Below are 17,696 nucleotides of genomic sequence, written 5' to 3'. Positions count from 1 at the left end.
ACCTGAAGGTGCTCTGCCCCCAAGGCCTCTGTCCCCATCTCTGCCTGCCAGGACTGAGACAGAGCCAGTGGTACATGGATAGTCTGACAAAAGAGGGGCCGTGGACTGGAAGCGTGGCCCGGCCACCCCCAGAATGAATGGCGCAGCAGTCCCGCTTCTCCAGGCGCCCGTTTCCAATGCAGAAATCAGCGGCCCGGGGCAGGGTCTGCACCTCTGCTGTGCCCAGCGGCGAGAGCATTTATGCACATCTGGTCATGGAGCGGCACCGAGAAGGGGCTGTACGTTATTTAGTCCAGTCCCTTCATTGTACAAGAAAGGAGCCTGGGCTCGGTTTGGTTAAGGCACTTAATCTAGTCATTCAGCAAATTAATGACAGAGCCAGACCAAAACCCAGAATTTCTGACACCTAGAGCAGTGCTTTTTACAGACGCTTCCTCAGTCATGGGCCAGGATTGCGGAGGACACCCCGACCGTGCCCCGACCCTCGGTGTGCTGCCAGAAAGCACAGGCTGACACACAGCCTCGGCTAATCCGTGGGTCCATCCTCTGCGAAGTGGCCGACTCTGGGACAAACCGACTAAGAACATCAGGAAACAAGTTAAATAAACTGTCCTACAAATTTAATCAAAAAGCAGAAACTCGATAAACGTACAAATTAGCTATTGTTTATTGGCTCGGAGTCCTAGGAGGGCAAATGCTTAACTGTTCACAGGGTCTTTGATAGTGAGGGTTGTAATTGTTTTCATCTATAAAGCTCATGAATTCAGAAAGTGAGAGCAGCTGTGAGGAACGTGAGTTTATGTTTCATCACCTTCATCCAGATGGACGTGGATCTGGATTATTTGCAGGACTGGCCGATGTCCCTGCAGAGCCAGTACCTGCTTTTGTTGAGAAGCCAGAAGGATGGAGAAGATGCAGGGGAAAGGGAAGCATTGTGGGGTATGTTCCAGAAAACAGACTGTACCCCTGACCAGCGTGGCTCAGTTGGCTGGAGGGTCGCCCAGCACACCAAGAGGTAGCGGGTTCGATTCGGGCCAGGGCACGTTTGGGAGGTGACCGATCAATGTTTCTCTCTCATATCGATGTTTCTCTCTCTTCTCTCTAAGATTAATTTTTACAAATTTAATAAATAGATAAAAAGAAAAGACAGACTACAGTTACCTGGAAAATTCTTTTTAATCGTCACCCAAGGATATGTTTATTGATTTTAGAGAGAGGAAGGGAGAGAGAGAGAGAGAAAGAGAAACATCAATATGAGAGAGAAACAACAAGCAGTTGCCGACCATACACAACCGACCAGGGTTCGAACCCACAACCTAGGTATGTGCCCTGACCAGAAATTGAACCCGCAACCTTTTGGTGTACGGGACGATGCTCCCACCCGGCCGGAGCTACCATAGACATTTTCTAATAGACTTTGGAAACCAGGAGACACTGCAGCCTTGCATTCATTGACTCACAGGGCTTTCGCACCCACAGGGGCCTTGGAACACAGCCTGCTCATTGAAAGGATGCAAAGAGTCCTGGCTGGTTTGGCTCAGTGGTTAAAGTGTCAGCCCGAAGGGTCTCGGGTTCGATTCCAGCCAAGGGTGCATGCCTCCATCCCCAGCTCTTGTCGGGGTGCACGCAGGAGGCAGCCAATCGATGTGTCTCTCTCACATCAATGTTTCTCTCCCTCGCTCTCTCCCTTCCACTCTCTCTGAAAGGCAATGGAAAAAATATCCTCGGGTAAGGATTAAAAAAATAAACAAAAAAAATAAAGGACGCAGGGACAGAGATCAAGTGAGGTGTCCAAGTTCATACCACAGGCTGGAGACAAAGCAAAGGTTCCAGCCTGCCATGTCAATTCAATATTTATACTTGCACCTTGACTAAAGAAGGAAGAAAGTATCAGAAAATTAATTTGCAAACATCTAGAATACTCCTCAAGGGTTTATGGTTTTTTTCATTTTTTTAATGTTTTTATTGACTTAGAGAGAGAGGAAAGGAGAGAGAGAGAGAGAGAGAGATCGATTGGCTGCCTCCTGCACACCCACTACTGGGGACTGAACCAGCAAGTCGGACATGTGCCCTGACAGGGAATCAAATCATGACCTCTTGGTACATGGGACGACACTCAACCAACTGAGCCACACCGGCCAGATCAAGGGTTTATAGTTTTTAATAATTGCTTCAACATAGATTATCTTGTTTAATGTGTATTACAGCCCTGCGAGGAAAAAAGGCCATTTCCTCTGTTTTGCAGCTGAGTAAACTAAGGCTCACAGAAGATGAAGGACTTGCCCAATGTCACGCATCTATCAGCCCACAGAGCTGGGACTTGCACTTGTGTCCTCTGAGTCCAGGTTCATCTGAGAAGTTGTATTATAAATCTATCTGGCTTATAAACGTCTTTCGGGCCAATATGTCTGTGCCCACATATCCCCAGACAAGTTCTTGGCAGACTTTTGTGGAGCTTGATCAGCACTTTAGATGTTGTAAAGTCTTTTGTGTCATTAAATCAGGGAAATGGATATAAGTTGGTTATGCAAACATTTGGCTGATAGCTAATTCTAGGATGTTACTGTACACCATGTTTTATAAAGTGTGTCCTAAGACAAGGCTTCTTAAGCTCTAGTAGTGAAGGACTAGCTGTTTGTTTCTAATTTCCATCTGTCCTGGACCAATAATTTTGATAATACAATTTTAAAAATGTATTACTAGAACAATAATCACATACTTGAATGCTGCAGTAATGTCAAACTGCCACAAACATTTCTAATTGCTTATTCTCAATTTTCTGTACTGATGTTGCTCCAGGTCAGTAACAGGTCACAGACCAGCATGAGAAATACTGTTCTCAACAACTCCATTTCCGAGGAGAATTCTCTGAATAAAGAGTTCCTTAATCAAATAAAGTTGGAAGTCTCTATAAGCTAGAATGTATCAGTGCACATTAGCATACTGAAGGCTCTGAGAAGTCCTGCATTAAAGAAGCTTGTTTAATCGATTAACTCGGCCTTTCCCAAACAGACTGACCTCAAAAACTCATTGTTCATGAAATACCTTTCAACATCCTGCAGAGTTCATATTGTGTGAAATATCCTTGGCTCTGTCTTGCCAACTATGGATAAAGCACAGGCCCCAGGTACGCCTGAAATGAAAGCCTCTGTCCTTTGCCCATGCCCTCATGTGCTGTTTTTTTAAAAAAATTCTTTATATTCATTTGTTCTGTAGCGCACAAACTCATGCTCTGCCTTCTACCAACTTCCATGCCTACTTCTGCCTCCCACAGAGGTCTCGCTACAGGTGATGTCACCCATAAAGAAGGTCACAGTCGCCTGTCTGAGACAGCCCCACTACACTTGGCCACTGAGTCTTGACAATATATTTGCTTGCCCACCTTCACAGAGGTGACTTGTGACAGGTCATCTTCCTCTGCAGTATCACCTTTCACAAATGAGGAATCCTCTTCCCATAAACCCAGTTCTATGGTAAATGCTTGTCTGTTTTTCATGGAAACCGTATACACACACAAAGAGTGTCGCTTTCAGCTAAAACACAAATTGCTGTTCCCTAAGCAGCTGTACCTCTTGTCATGCTCCACTCGCACTTCCTTCTCGCTCTCTCTCTAACTTGCGCATGACTCTCCTGACCCCCAGTTGGTGGTTTCCCACCTTATAACAGGGCACCTATACCCTGAAGTGAATTCCGTGGAAATTCCAAATCATTGCTGTCGTTCATCTTCTCTTAAGAGTCCTAACAACTATAGTTCTGTACAAGCTCCTAGAAGTATTTTATTTCTGAGAGCTGTTCCTCCTAGCCTCCTTGTTGAGGTCGCCCAGGGACCCTCAACAAGCTTTGGTCCACCCCCTGTTCTACCGAAATCTCTGCTTTCTTATTCAGCAACTCCAGCCTCTGCACAGAGGCCCTGGAAGACAGAGCGAGCCAGCCAGGCCCTCTGGCCTGGGAGAAGTTGACTCCCTGGCTTCTCATATTGTGACGTCTACGATGCTTGAGAGCTCGCGGCAGGAACTTCCAAACTGTGTCCCCCCAACATTAGTATTATATGAGACATTAATAGACAGTCCCCGCCGAAAAGGATCCTGGGGTTCAGAAAATCTGGGAAACAGCCTTGCCTGTGCTAACACGTGCTATGAATTTGAGGAGGAGGCCGTATATAGCAGGTTTGTGTGCGTGGGCTCGACCCACAAACCATCTTTTCGAGGAGCCCCTGATGCCGGTTGAGAAATGCTGGCTCAGGAGTAGCCTCAGCCCACTTGGTCCTGCCAGATGCCAACGACCAGCTGGAAGTCATTCAAACATACATCCTGCTTAGGTGGGAAATGGATCTCTTTGTGATTTCCCTTCACTGCGCCTTTTGAATAAGTCCAGTCTGCACCCAACACTCGGTGGTTTACTTTTCCGCAGGTATGTGTTCTGTGTCATTTATCATCCAGAGCCCTAATGACTTCCCAGCCTCTATCCCCAGCCCAGACCTCTCCCCTGAACAACAGACCCCCTATATCCTGCTGTCCTCGGGACAACCGCCTATTGGAGATCTTTAACAAAATGTCCAACAAGCACTTCACATGCAGTCTGTCCCACATGAAAGTGATTTCTGCCCTGGTAAAATTCATGTCTCCGTCTGCATTTCCTAATGGCCTCATTACTCCCATCCAACCAGAAACCTGGAAAGTGTCCTGAACACCATCCTCCCAGCCAAGTTGTCAGTAAGTCCTCTTGATTCCTCGACCTTCCAAGAAGCTCTTGAATTTGCTCCCTGTATTGCATCCTTAACTGCCATTGTCTAATTTGGGGTTCTCACTACAGTGGTTTTCTAATGGCCTCCATCTTCGGTTAGGTTTTCTGGGAAAAAGACTCTGGGTTTCTGCAACTTGCATGCAGGAAGGCTATCAGAGAAAGCAATGGGGAATAACCCGTGTGGGGGAGCAGGGAGGAGGTAACACCAAGCAGAGGGAGAAGGTGAACATTGATGTAGTTGCAAGAGTAGCCTCAATCCTACGGGGTGATCTGGAACTGGATGGCCTTCAGAGTTGTCCCAACTTGATGCAAGGGGCTGGGGTTGGGGGACCTTAAACCAACACATTTCCACTCTTTTCAACCTCTACCATCCATACCACCTCCTCTTCCCCACCCCCACTGGATATGGGCAGCCCCCCTACCCCACCCCAGGGTGGCATAACCTTTGGCCAAGGGCAGTTCCTAAAATGGACCTCATTTGAGAGCCACCAGCTCTCCCAGCAGGTGGAAGAATGATGATGCCTTAGTCCTGGGGTGGTCGGGGTGGCATTCCACAGCATCTTTATCTCTAATCTTGCAGCTTTTCAGTACATCCCCCATGACACCATCAGAGGAGTGTTTCTAAACCCAAATTTAATCACACTACACCCTTACTCGTAACCTTTCAATAGCTCTGTCTTATCTACAAGATAATTCAGTTCTGATCTCTGTCTAGGGTGAAGCCTTGTCTCCCACAGTTTTCCTGCGTGCTCTCTTGCCCCACTAATACCAATCTACTAACCTCGTCAATCCTTCACAAATGCTATTCCCCCTCCTGAGTATGAGTCTGTCCCACTTCTCTCACTAGCAAACTCCTATTCATCCTTTAGGGCCCAGGATACGCACCCCCTCCTCTGTGGTGCCTTCCCTAATATCCTCAAGCAGAGGTAATATCCTGTACGGTCTTTTTCTACTCTTGCAGTTTTTTGTTTATTGACCACAAGACTGACCCCTTTAAGAGCAAAGTCTGTGTTATATTCACTTTTGAATGTGAACGAATGAATCAGCATGTGCATCAGGATTGTATAAAGCTGTGTCTACATGGGCTGACTCAAACCAGCCAGAGTTTGTGGCCCAGTCAGCTGTTTTTTTCAGGGACTTAATATAGTTGTTCAACGAGGGCGATAGGTCCCTGGGGGGAGGCACTCTGTTTGGGGAAATTCAGCTGGTTTGGTGTGTACAGCTCAGTGCCCTGCGGCTAATAAATGCTTCCCATTAAGCTGATGCTGACCCCTCATGCTGGGAAAGGAACGTAGCCAGTGACCGATGGGATGTGTTGCGAAAGGTACCATGTGACCTGACTTGCCCAAAGATCTCCCTTTTATGACTGAGGTCTCCCCTCCTGTCCATTCTGAAATTCTTACCCTATATTTTCTGTGATCGGATCAGTGGTTCCTTCAGGGGGGTGAACGCACTCCAAGGTGTGGGCAGGCTGATGCATCTGTAGAAGAGAATTCCTATGTCTCCATTTTTATTTTGCCCCTTTAACATTTTCTGTGTTTCACGTATGCTTTCTAATGTGCATAACATAGTAATACACATGTATATGCACATTCTATAATTTATAAATAAATAGTATTAGGGAGTGTACCCTCAGATCATCTTTTACTAAGTAGCATATGCTTAAAAAGAACTCGGAGACCCCCAGATTGGACTCCGAAGACTGGAGGCTTCTTCAGCCTTCACCCATTCATTTTCCAGCTGATCTGATTGCTGAGCTAATTTGCACTGATGGGCACTTGAGGCCTTAGGGCAACTGAAATCCAAGATCTGGAGCAGTTAGGAATGAAAGGTAGGGGCCGGCAGAGGAGCAGGGCTACCTGGGGAGAGCAGAGGCTGCATCTAGCCAGAGGCGGGGAACAACCGCGGTAGGAATTGAGAACCTGGGATGCAAAGAGCCAGGAGGTGGAGCAAGAGACAGCAGCAGGCCCGCAGCCAACTGGAGGCCTGAGGGCGTAGGGAAGGGCGCCAGTCCCTACCTCCCACCTGCCTTTCACTCGGTGGGAGCTCACGTCAGAGTATAGCCAGCCAGAGGCGAAGATAGCGGCCGCTGCTCCGGAGTGCCTGGGTAGGGGGCTGAGGAGAAGCAGTCTGACCAGAGTCCGGGCACAGGGGCCTGGTCTTCAAGTTGCATTAGCACAGCCCAGCTGGTGTGGCTCAGCTGGCTGAGCGTCGTCCCATGTACCAGGAGATCGTGTTTGATTCCCATTCAGGGCACATGCCCGGGCTGCACGCTTGACCCCCAGTAGGGGGGCATGTGGGAGGCAGCTGATGGATGTTTCTCTCTCTCCCCCTCTCTCTGAAATCAATAAAAACATATATTTAATATATATTCATATATAAATATATATTCATATATATTATATATATATATATTATATATATGTATATATGAAGTTGCATTAGCATAACCAGAGCACTGTTTTCACGTGGGTTGTATACTTATTTGGGGACAGCCGTAGGGATTGACTATGGTGAAAGTGTGAGTAGGGGAGGGTGTTGTTAGCAATGCCGCCGTAGTGCCTCTTCGGCAGACGGGAGCCAGGGAGCCACGGTAGGCTAGAAAGGGGAGTGTGAGTGGCATCTGAGATGAGAGGAGACCCTGATCCAGCACCAGACTCTGATGTTCCAGAATAGCTCTAGCAGCCAAGGAGCAGCTTCATGATACAGGACCAAGAGGCATGAGCAGGGAAGGGAGCTTCTTAGCGAGAGATGGGGTAAGGGCAGAGGGACACTCCAAGAGCAAGTCTTTCACGGAGAGCAAAAAGGAGACACAGAGAGACCCCAAAGATGAATACGCCAAACGTGACAGGTTTGTCCCAGCGGTGAGGAAGCAGCCTTCACGTCTCCACAAGCCCTGGTTCCACTAAAAATCAGTGGATGGCTGTCAGATGGGCATAGGAGGACACTGCATACAGTTTTCTTACATATAACATTTCCTAGAAAGCAAAGAAGATCAGAGGGCAACCCAGTGCAGTTTCTATTTTCAGATTCTCAATTAAGCTCCCAGTGTTCTACCAACAGCAGACTGTAAACCCTTTCAGGGCTGCAGCCACGTCCAGCGGATCACTTTGCTTAACATAAACTTTTACATAACCATATCGTATATCCTTACCACAACCCAGCCTGGTAGGTATTCTTATATCCATTTTGGTGATAAAAAAAATTAAAGCAATAAGTCTGTTCAGCCCAAACCCTATGTTCCACAGGTGAGGACTCGAGGCCCAGGCGGGGTTACTGATTTACCACAGACAAAAGGCAGGTACACTGTCCTGTCAAAGCCTCAGAGCCAGGACTCCCGCCCAGGACTCCCAGGACTCCACCTCCTGCTAATTCTCCATCATTCTGTCACATTCCCTCCGGGTTCCCCGCGGTGCTAAAATCAGAGGCCAGCAGGCCGAAAGCGGGCATGAGGAACGGCTAACGCCTCTTCCTGGCCATGCCTTTCCACTCCTGGTTCTCCCAGACGGTTTGTTCTAACGGACTCTGTGTTTCTTTGCAGCGTGCAAAAGGAAAGAGCAAGAACACGGGAAGGATAGAGGCAACACACCCAAAAAGCCCAGGTTGGTCTTCACAGACGTCCAGCGTCGAACTCTCCATGCAATATTCAAGGAAAACAAGCGTCCGTCCAAAGAATTGCAAATCACCATTTCCCAGCAGCTGGGCTTGGAGCTGAGCACCGTCAGCAACTTCTTCATGAACGCGAGGAGGCGGAGCCTGGACAAGTGGCAGGACGAGGGCGGCTCCAATTCAGGCAACTCATCCTCTTCATCAAGCACTTGTACCAAAGCATGAAGGAACAACCACAGACTAAAACCTCGGTGGAAAAGCTTTAAATTAAAAAAAATTTTTAAAAGACCAGGACCTCAAGATAGCAGGTTTATACTTAGAAATATTTGAAGAAGGGGAAAAAAAAAAAAAAGTGTTATTTATAGTCCAAAGAAACCAAAGACTTAGCTCACCTGCATTCTGACTTTGTTCGGAGACACACACCTCAGCGGGGCGACGACTTGGCAAGAAAAGTTATGAGCAGGAAGACGCCACTGGATCTCACGCCTTCAGTCCGTGATCATTCGCACTGCGCGTGGCTGTTTCATGGTTTGGAGCATAGTGGTTTTGAGCCATTGAGTGGACATCTGTTAAGATCAGACTTTCTCATCTGTTCCACCAGGCCAGGAGGGTGTATGGTGTCTCAGTACTGTGTGTGGTGCGTGCGTGTACACACACACACACACACACACACACACACACACACACCCCACCAGTGGTTGGGGACTTAGGCAGGGCTGGCCTCCCGGCAGGTTGTACTGCGGGAGTGCAGCCAACAGCGTGGGGTTGTCTGAGTTCATTGGATTCGCGGTGTGATTTCGCTCGTCTAGCCTGTTGTTTGAACCTGCCAGGCCCGCAACCTAAATGCAGATTCAAACCCAGCAAAGAAAATTTGAATGACACCTAAACTAGTGCATTCTCTTTGTTTGTTAAGGAATGTTCAGATATTTTTTAAGAAATGAAACAAGAGTCCATCCATTAAAAAAAAAAAAAAATCACCTAGGTACCAAAGAACACACTTAATATTATAGTGCAGGTATTTTATTGCAATGATTTTAATAACCAAAGCTATTTTTACACAAGATACTATGTAAAGTTATACGTATGAACTGATCTAGCTGTAATACACATGCCACGTAGAATCATGACTATTATTTATGACTCTTGAGGCTTTTGAAATGTTTGTTTTCAGAACTAGCAAGAAAGAATGTAGCTTCAGGGAAGCAATTGCTACCATCACAGAGAGGTCGATGCAGTACACGTGGACATCCGGGCGGCACACGCCCTTTTGGGATCCATAAATGTCACTTTTTAAGTAGACATATAAGCATGATTCCAGAATCTGTTTATAGCTGAGAAAACCTGAGGATTCTTCCAAAGTAGGGTCCCATTTGTAAACTAGATAACTAAGTTTAACAGGGCAGGTAACTAAATTAGAAGTCTGTTTAAAGGAATGCTTTTTAGTAAAAACACCACGGAATAAAGGACTCCATACTTAGATTAATTTTACAAATTTGCTTTATGCATTTGACACCAAACACCTATTTTTTTTAAATATATTTTTATTGATTTCAGAGAGAGGGAGAGAGAGATAGAAACATTGATGAGAGAGTCATTGATCGGCTGCCTCCTGCACATCCCCCACTGGGGATCGAGCCCACAACCTGGGCATGTGCCCTGACCAGGAATCGAACCTCGATCTCCTGGATCCTAGGTCAATGCTCAACCGCTGAGCCATGCTGGCCAGGACAAACACCTTTTAAAAATACTTTACAAACACACAAAGTGAGTAGACCAACATTATTATTAAAATGAACTATCCAATATTTGTAATTATTCTAAAAATATAATCAAACTGATTTTATCGCTAATCCCAGGCATTTTATGACATGTACATCAATAAAAATAGCAGGTACAACCAAGAAATGGTGGAGCGTAGAAAAACCCGCATTCTAGTGGAAGACAAGGCTTTGGGCTCTACAGGTCTTAAACTGTTTATTTCATTAAGCATCGCCTCCAAAGCGCACTACATTCTTTCTTGCTACTGCATTAAGCTGGAAATTTTATAACATAGATTCCACTCTCTAATAGGGACAGATAAAAACTAGACCTGAACCTCGAAATATAAACATTTAAATTTTTATTTTCCAAAATCACTTAACCAGGCCTATAAAAATCAAGGCAAAAAAAAACCAAACCACACCAAAAGATAATACAGTTGTACTAGTAGTACCCAAATGAATCACTTGATCCCCACTCACCCCCAAATTCTCTCTGAATTCCATTGAATTTTCACTCATATAAGTGGATGTCTTTTGTACTATTAGATAAAGAACTGGGTACTCTTGGTTAATTAACACATCTAACTAGAAATATAAAATTAAACATTATCTCAACAATAAATTGTTTATTGAGAGTCATTAAAATGCTAAAAAAAAAAAAAAAAAAAAATTTAACCATCTTGAAATAAAACCTAACTCCTTAGGATCACATCTCAGCATCTTGCCCAGGTCTAGGAGAGGCAGGCGCCTGGAGAGAGGGGGCAAAACCAGCCATCCACCTGTGTCTCCTTCGTGCCTGCTGTAGGGGGAGGAAAGGAAACCAACACATGCTCCCCCTTTAATCAAAGAGCGCATTTGCCTTGACACATTTTGTCTATTTTCTTTATCTCACCCCAAATTCCAGCTTAAAATTTTCCTTTCTAAACATGGCACAATTACAATTCAGCTATTAAAAGAGACCATTTCAATGGCCGCCCTCCAAGATTTGCTAAAAATTTAATCTTGTCAATAACATAAACTAAAAGGAAAAAACTGATTAACATTCTCTCTCTACAGGAACAGAGGGGGCCACAAGTACAGCTATATAATGCATTTATAATTTAGGAGGGAGGAAAGCCTTATTTATTTAAAAGATGAGAATTTTAAATGCAGGGAAATTCAAGCTGTGTCTACACCCAATCTTACCAAATTCAACACCCCTGGAAAAACAAAAGTTGAATTCAGACAACCATGTTTTTTTGCTTTTTTTTTTTTCACTACATTACCCTGTCCAATTAATCTAACTGCATTTTAAGTTGTCAACCAATTATTTTGGTACTGTGTAGACACAGTAACGAAGAATATTACATTTTTAATATTCTCACCATGATGGTTTTTTGAAAAATAACCAGTGATTCTATTTGCTAACACCAAAGATAATTTTCATACCAGCATTGAATGTGCACCCATTATGCAATTTCAGGGCCTAGAGATCTATTTTCTCATAAACAGATGCACAAATCCGAGCCTGAAAAGCAATTTTTTTACTTGACTGTTTAAGCATCCTCACAACCTCTGCTTCTTAGAAATCATAATGGACAAACTCAGCTTCTCACAAGCAATACACTTATTCCATCGTGTATGACTGATTCTGTTCTGCTTCTGACTTGTCACATAGAGAGAATTCCTGTTTCATTGAGCACTAATTTATGGCTCAGGTTCTAAACCTACCTTAACCGAGCAGGTCACATGCTATTTGTTCGCCCATCATTTCTCAGTCCTGGAACAAAATTCACCTACAAAGATATCTAATTCTTTTATTTGTATGTATGTTTATCCCAAAACTGCACTTCAAACACCACATTTTGGGAGGTTTTTCGTAGAATGGAAGTTAGACTGTTTTTGGCCATAAATCACTTATGTCCTCTCACGACCAGAAGCTTCCCTGAAAGGGAGCCAGGAGAAAGAGTGGGAGGTCTGGACACCCCAAAAGCCTAGACTTCGGTAAATGTTCAGGTAAAAGAATCCTGGGTGTCAGGACCTGAGTGTTCCAGGCCTTGGATGCAGCTGGAATAGACCCCAAAAACCAAAGAAAATGTGTGGGGAAATTCAGAATTTCTAACTGAACATGTCACTCACTCTGCCCCTCCCCCCCAAAAAAGCATAATTAATTTTCCAGGAAGAAAAGTAAAAGCACTCTGCAACCTTTGGACTCATGCCCCTCCCATTGCTCCCCCAGGTGAATGACCCATCTTTGCAGGTTAAATGCAAACTTTGCTATACCAAAGAGTCCTAGGACATTCTCACGTGAGCTATAAAGGCATTTTCCCTCAAAAAGGTCCTCCCGTCTTTGTACATAAAGGCTGAAATGAAAACTATGCATTTAGCAAACAAAGAGAAAGCACTTCCCCCTTTCCTATCTAGTTTAGGGTGCATTCAAACACCAGAGGCCCTTTGGAGACGCGGTTGGCCTTCTGGGTTGCTCCTGTGGTGTGGTTAGCTTTCCAGTGCATTTGGTAACTATTTCCTAAACAGGAAGGACAAAGAAGCAAAAGGTAAGAAATAGCTACTTCCACGTGTAAAAAAAAAAAAAAAAAAAAAAGTAAAAAAAAAAAAAGAAAAGAAAAAGAAAAAAAAAGTGTAAAGATCTACTATTTATAGTGTGAACCAAAGACGCTACCTCACTCGATTTCCATTGGTGATTTTAATCACATTGATATGATACCAAAGAATACCAAAGATATTTTCATGCACGGCCTCCGTCTGCAGAGGGAACCCCGCCCCTCCCTTCTCCCGCCTCCTCGCCCCTCCTCACTGTCCACTCAGTGTGTAAACTTGTCTTCATTCTTAATAATAATGATACCACAACAACAACAACATTAGGAAACACGACTGCTAGTTCTACTTGTAAATCTCTAGGCAAACCTGTTGCAAACTTTGTAAACTCCTAGGACGAGTGCCTTGCTTGAACCAAAGTGTTAAACCGCTGTTGACCTCTCTCACCTTATACTCTTTGAATACCTCAGCCTCTTAGAAAGGCCACTAATGAAAAAGAAAAAAAAAAAAAAGGAATAATTATTCACCGTGGTGCTTTTTCCGTGCAACCATGCAATGAAACTTTCTTTGATACCAAAGGATGACTTTTTTTTCCCAATTTCTTGCTGAGAAACCAAAGCTCCTCCTCCCGGTTCCCTCTGGCGGTCCCCCCACCTCACCGAGCCCCTTCACCAGGCAGGCCGTGCTTCACTTTTACCAATTCCTCCAAATACCTCATAGGAATAAAGTTTTAGGGTTATGTTGTATAGAGAGTCTATGTGATAAGGCAGAACTGACTAGTTTGATAATTGTTAAGGTTACTTTTAAAAGAAACTTTATAATTCTTATTTATTTTGTAGTTTGTATGTTTGGGATGTCCGCCCCCTCCTTGCTTTGGTTTGGGGTTTATTTTCTTGGCAGAACTGCTCTGTTGCTCAAGGAAGACTTAATTTCTGGAAATGTTCCCCACGTGGGTTAAGGGTTGTGTAAAAATGCAAGAATGAAATAAGAAATGCTTTTCGTTTTGATGGTTACTTATGAAGTTTTTGTGTTTCGTAGTAAAATTTGTTTCCACAGGGTAAAAAAAAATATATATATATATATATATAATCTCCTTTTTGTGAAACTGGTTTCTATTTTCTCTATAATGTGCTGTGATTTTTTAATTTAATTACATTTTATATGAGCTTATTTAATCACTGCTTTAATTTATGACTGTGTAGTTTTTAAAAATGTATATAGTAGAACCCAAATGGCCAAAGCTTTATGTTACAATCCTTTTGTTGTTGATGCTAAGATGAGCTGAAGGCAAGAGCTTCTCTTAACTGCAGGGTGTAGCTTTAGCTTTTTCTTAGCAGGCACTTCAATGTGTGTTGTGAACACTGCCAGGTTCCCCCCTCAGAAAACTTGTACATGCCAAAGTGAGTGTTTCAAGGTAGTCCTTTTTGTCACTTAGAAAGAAGAAAGGCATTGTTCGCGTTCTTCCTTTAACTTATTTTTTTTTAAGAAAGGTTACTTTGCAGGTTAGACCTGAAATTCCAAAGAATTTAAGATTTGTTTAATGTTTCAAAGCACCGGCATTTGCAAGATACTTTGCTACTTTCTTTTTTTTAATTTTATTGTTTTTTAGCCATTCGCGCGGGTATGAGAAGTAAAGGGTGTAAAAACTCAAAGAGACAAGCTAACTTGAATTTGGAAATCCTCCTGGGCTCCACCAAGTTTCTGAACTGCTTCAAGGCAGGAGGCAGGGCGTGAAGACACAGTCCCTTTGGCAGAGCTGAGAGGAGCATATAATGGCTTTAAGCCCTTACAGACAAAGGCAAGGCCCAGGGGCAGCTGACCAGGCCCCTGCCCATCTGGCCAACCCATGAAAGAAGCAAAACACGATTGCTCGGCCCCAGTTATCAGTCGACTTTAAGGAAAATGCTTCACAGTTACCTATTCCAACCCCACACGTGTTTCTCGGAACCTGCTACTCACATACCCCTGCTCACCAAAACTGGAAGAATTCTCCTCAAATGTCAGAGTCCCTAGTGAATTGTACCCAGGCCTATTTGGGTTTGTCCCTTCTCACTGTTCATCTTGCCACTAGTTTTCTTTTCCACACCCTGGAACGGTCCCTGCCTCTGGCCCCTTCATGGAGGCTGTTCAGACACTTGGCCCTGCTTTAATTTAGATCAGCACACGCGGAATTCGCAGCCGGTTCACGGCATCCTCAAAAGACCCAGTGCCCACTAACTTTGCTTTATTTTGCTGAGATAAATTGCTTCAACCCCATGGCATAAATCCATAGATGTAAATACTTTTCCTCTCGATACAATTCTTTTCTTTTGCAGGGGTGTTTGGGGTGGGGAAGGAAAGGGAGGGCTTAGACTTTGGGTCAAATGTTACATTTTCCTAGAAGCATTTTTATACTAGTTGTGTGTTTTAATAGGGCAATAAATCTGCTCTGAGTCACAGGATCATTCAGTGCTGCGTGGGTGAGCATTGACTAAGTATTTGTTTTTCACACCAACGCTGCGCGGTGAGTTGCAGAAAGCCCAGGAGAACGGTGCAGGGAGGAGGCACCGCCAGCGGGGAGCCGCTGACCAGGGTTGTGCTCGCAAGGCCGCCTTTCCTGTCTCTGTGTTAGTCTCGATTTTTTTCGTGGTATGTTCTGCATTTATTGCATAATCACTGTGGGCTCATTTTAGATGTGCCGTCGGAATCAAGTGACAAGTCTTTTTTAACAAAATAAACTTTCAAACATTGTCTTCCACTTGCTTCGATAGTCGTCTCCATATCTCCCCGTGTTCCTGTCCCTTCTGAAGTCTGCCCACCGGTCACTCACTTAGGCCGTCCCTTCCCCCGCTTCTCTTTTCAATACCCCTTGGACCTTAGCTATTGTTTGAGTGTGACTCAGTTTCCCTGTTCAAGTTAGCTTGATGGTTTATTATGTAAGGAGGGTGCCTAAGACAATCATCAGGTAAAAAAAAAATAAAATGGAAAAAAAAAAAAAAAGATCAGTAGAGTAGAAAATCTTCCAAGAGCAGAGGGAGTTCTTCCTTAGCAACGGGGGGTGGGGGGTGGCGAGAAAAAGCAAATACGTAATTCAATAATTAATTAATTTAAAAACCTAACCATGAGGGGCTTAGAAGATTTTTGATAAAAGACAAATGTTGCTGTCATTTTCTTTGTCAATTAGAAAGCAGTGGTAGTTTCTACGTTGCATCTCCATTTCAGACGAAATGATTATTGTACCCAGTTATGGTTGTTTGCTAATATTTTGTCTCTCTTTCTCTCTGTCCAATGCTTCTTCTGTATTTTTGTGTGTTAGCGACAAAAAGTGTAATGCATTAGGCATTATTCTGGTTTGTTTATGAGTATCTCCTGTACCGCATTAAGGTTTCTTTCTTTTTTTTCTTTTTTTTAAGCTTCGCGACTGTTCTCACTTTATGCCGTGCAATATCATCTGCTGTGTTTGCTAAGCAAAAAAGAAAAAAAAAAGAAAAAAAAAGCAAGTGATGATGCCATCATGCTTTTCAGTGTTAAAATGTTTCAGCATTTATGTAGTCACCGAAATGTAGTAAATAAAATGTTGGATTTTCCAGCACTTTAAATTTAGACAATTCTCGCCTTCTCTTGTTTTTATTCTGTCTGCAAACCTCAGTGAGTAGCTCGTGGGTTTTGTTCAGAGGAAGGGTGAAGCCGAGAGGACGGCAGGCGGGGCAGCGAAGGCCAGGGCCAAGTTTTAAAGAAAGATTAACTATGGGGGGGGGGGGGGGGAGACACACGAAGGAGGTGTTCTCTAGTGGAACCGTGTGTTTTTCTCTAGTGGAACCGTGTGCTTTTAAATGTTCTCTTTGTAGGTGTCAGCTGTTGATATTAACCTGATTGACTCTCAAGAAGGAAAATTATTATTAGAGAGGATGGCCTTAAATAGCCCTCTCCAGTAAAATAATGTGTGTGGGGGGGTGAGGGGGTCTATTTGTCTATCAGTCAGTCTCAGGAGCTGGGGGGTTGGCGGTGCTGGGAAATTAGATCTTCTTCTATTTAATAGAGGGCAGTGGTTGATGAAGAGGCCTGGTTTAAGGAGGAGGGAAACTAGGTTTGGGACTACCGATGTGCTGATTGCTGGCTGTGTGTGCAGCCTGGGGCCTCCCAGTGGGATGGCGGCAGGTATGTCGAGCTCTGCCCCCGGGATGATTAATGCCAACTTCATTTCAATAGTATATAAGAACCTTGCTCTTCTCTAGTTCTGTTCTCTCCTGTGATGGTCAGTTTTATGTGTCAACTTGGCTGGTCTCTAGTCCCCAGTTATTCAATCAAACACTGATCTAGGTGTTGTGATGGTATTTTGTGGATGTTATTATTGTTCATAATTAGTTGACTTTAAGTAAAGGGGAATATCCCACAAGGGTGCATAAAGATGTTCCCATTCCCAGAAATATGCCAGAGCTTATCAGCGTCCTTTCTGGGTAGCTCATTCCCCCAGCTTTTCCTTTTACGCTTTTTGGTGAGTTTCCCAGTTTTCCCCACGTTGCCACTGTCTCAGGCGGCTACAGGTTAGGCAATTGTCCCTGATTGTTTTTGACAAATGCCCCAGAGACAAGGTTTTCAGGATTGAGCAGGCTCTGAGTTAGGCCAAATTTAAAAAACAAACAAAATCAAAAACCTGTGAATGGAGGTTTCAAGGGAACTTCCAGATGGATCAAATAATGATAATTCTGAGAATGGTGTTCTGGGAGAGCTCCAGCTTCACCTGCCCCTCCAGCGGCTGCTAGGCTGTTGGTTTTCCCTCTGATTACAGGGCTGTTACTTTTCAAGGCTACTGGGGAAGCGGATGGGAACAGCACAGATTAAAATAACACAAAGTTTAGCTGTACTTACTGAGATTCAGCTATTTTTCTTAAATACACCTTCCTCACCCTGTTGCAAGCCTTTGGTTAATTCCAGAGTTCTGAAAAAGTTGATTTTTATTTTTGTCGCCGTTGTCATTCCTTTTATGGAGGAGTGGCTTTTTGGAGATCCTTTCTCTGCCATCCTCCCCCCCAACACTTCTGAAGATGAAGGTACAGAGCCGATGTCCAT

At 44.1% G+C, this 17,696-nt stretch overlaps 1 protein-coding gene across 1 annotated transcript in view; it reads left to right on the top strand.

Annotated features, from left to right (window-relative positions):
- Positions 1-13,496, top strand: part of ONECUT1 (one cut homeobox 1) — a 35,840-nt gene extending 22,344 nt beyond the window's left edge. The window contains exon 2 of the mRNA XM_081131899.1: positions 8,285-13,496. Within this exon, the coding sequence (XP_080988025.1) occupies positions 8,285-8,577 (293 nt within the window). The 3' untranslated portion in view covers positions 8,578-13,496. The remainder of the gene's footprint in view (positions 1-8,284) is intronic.
- Positions 13,497-17,696: the final 4,200 nt, after the last annotated feature.

This window comes from Miniopterus schreibersii (assembly GCF_964146895.1).
Source record: "Miniopterus schreibersii genome assembly, chromosome: 1".
NCBI lineage: Eukaryota > Metazoa > Chordata > Mammalia > Chiroptera > Miniopteridae > Miniopterus > Miniopterus schreibersii.
The sequence above is the reverse complement of the archived record's forward strand: the minus strand, read 5'-3'. Positions and strand labels throughout refer to the sequence as shown.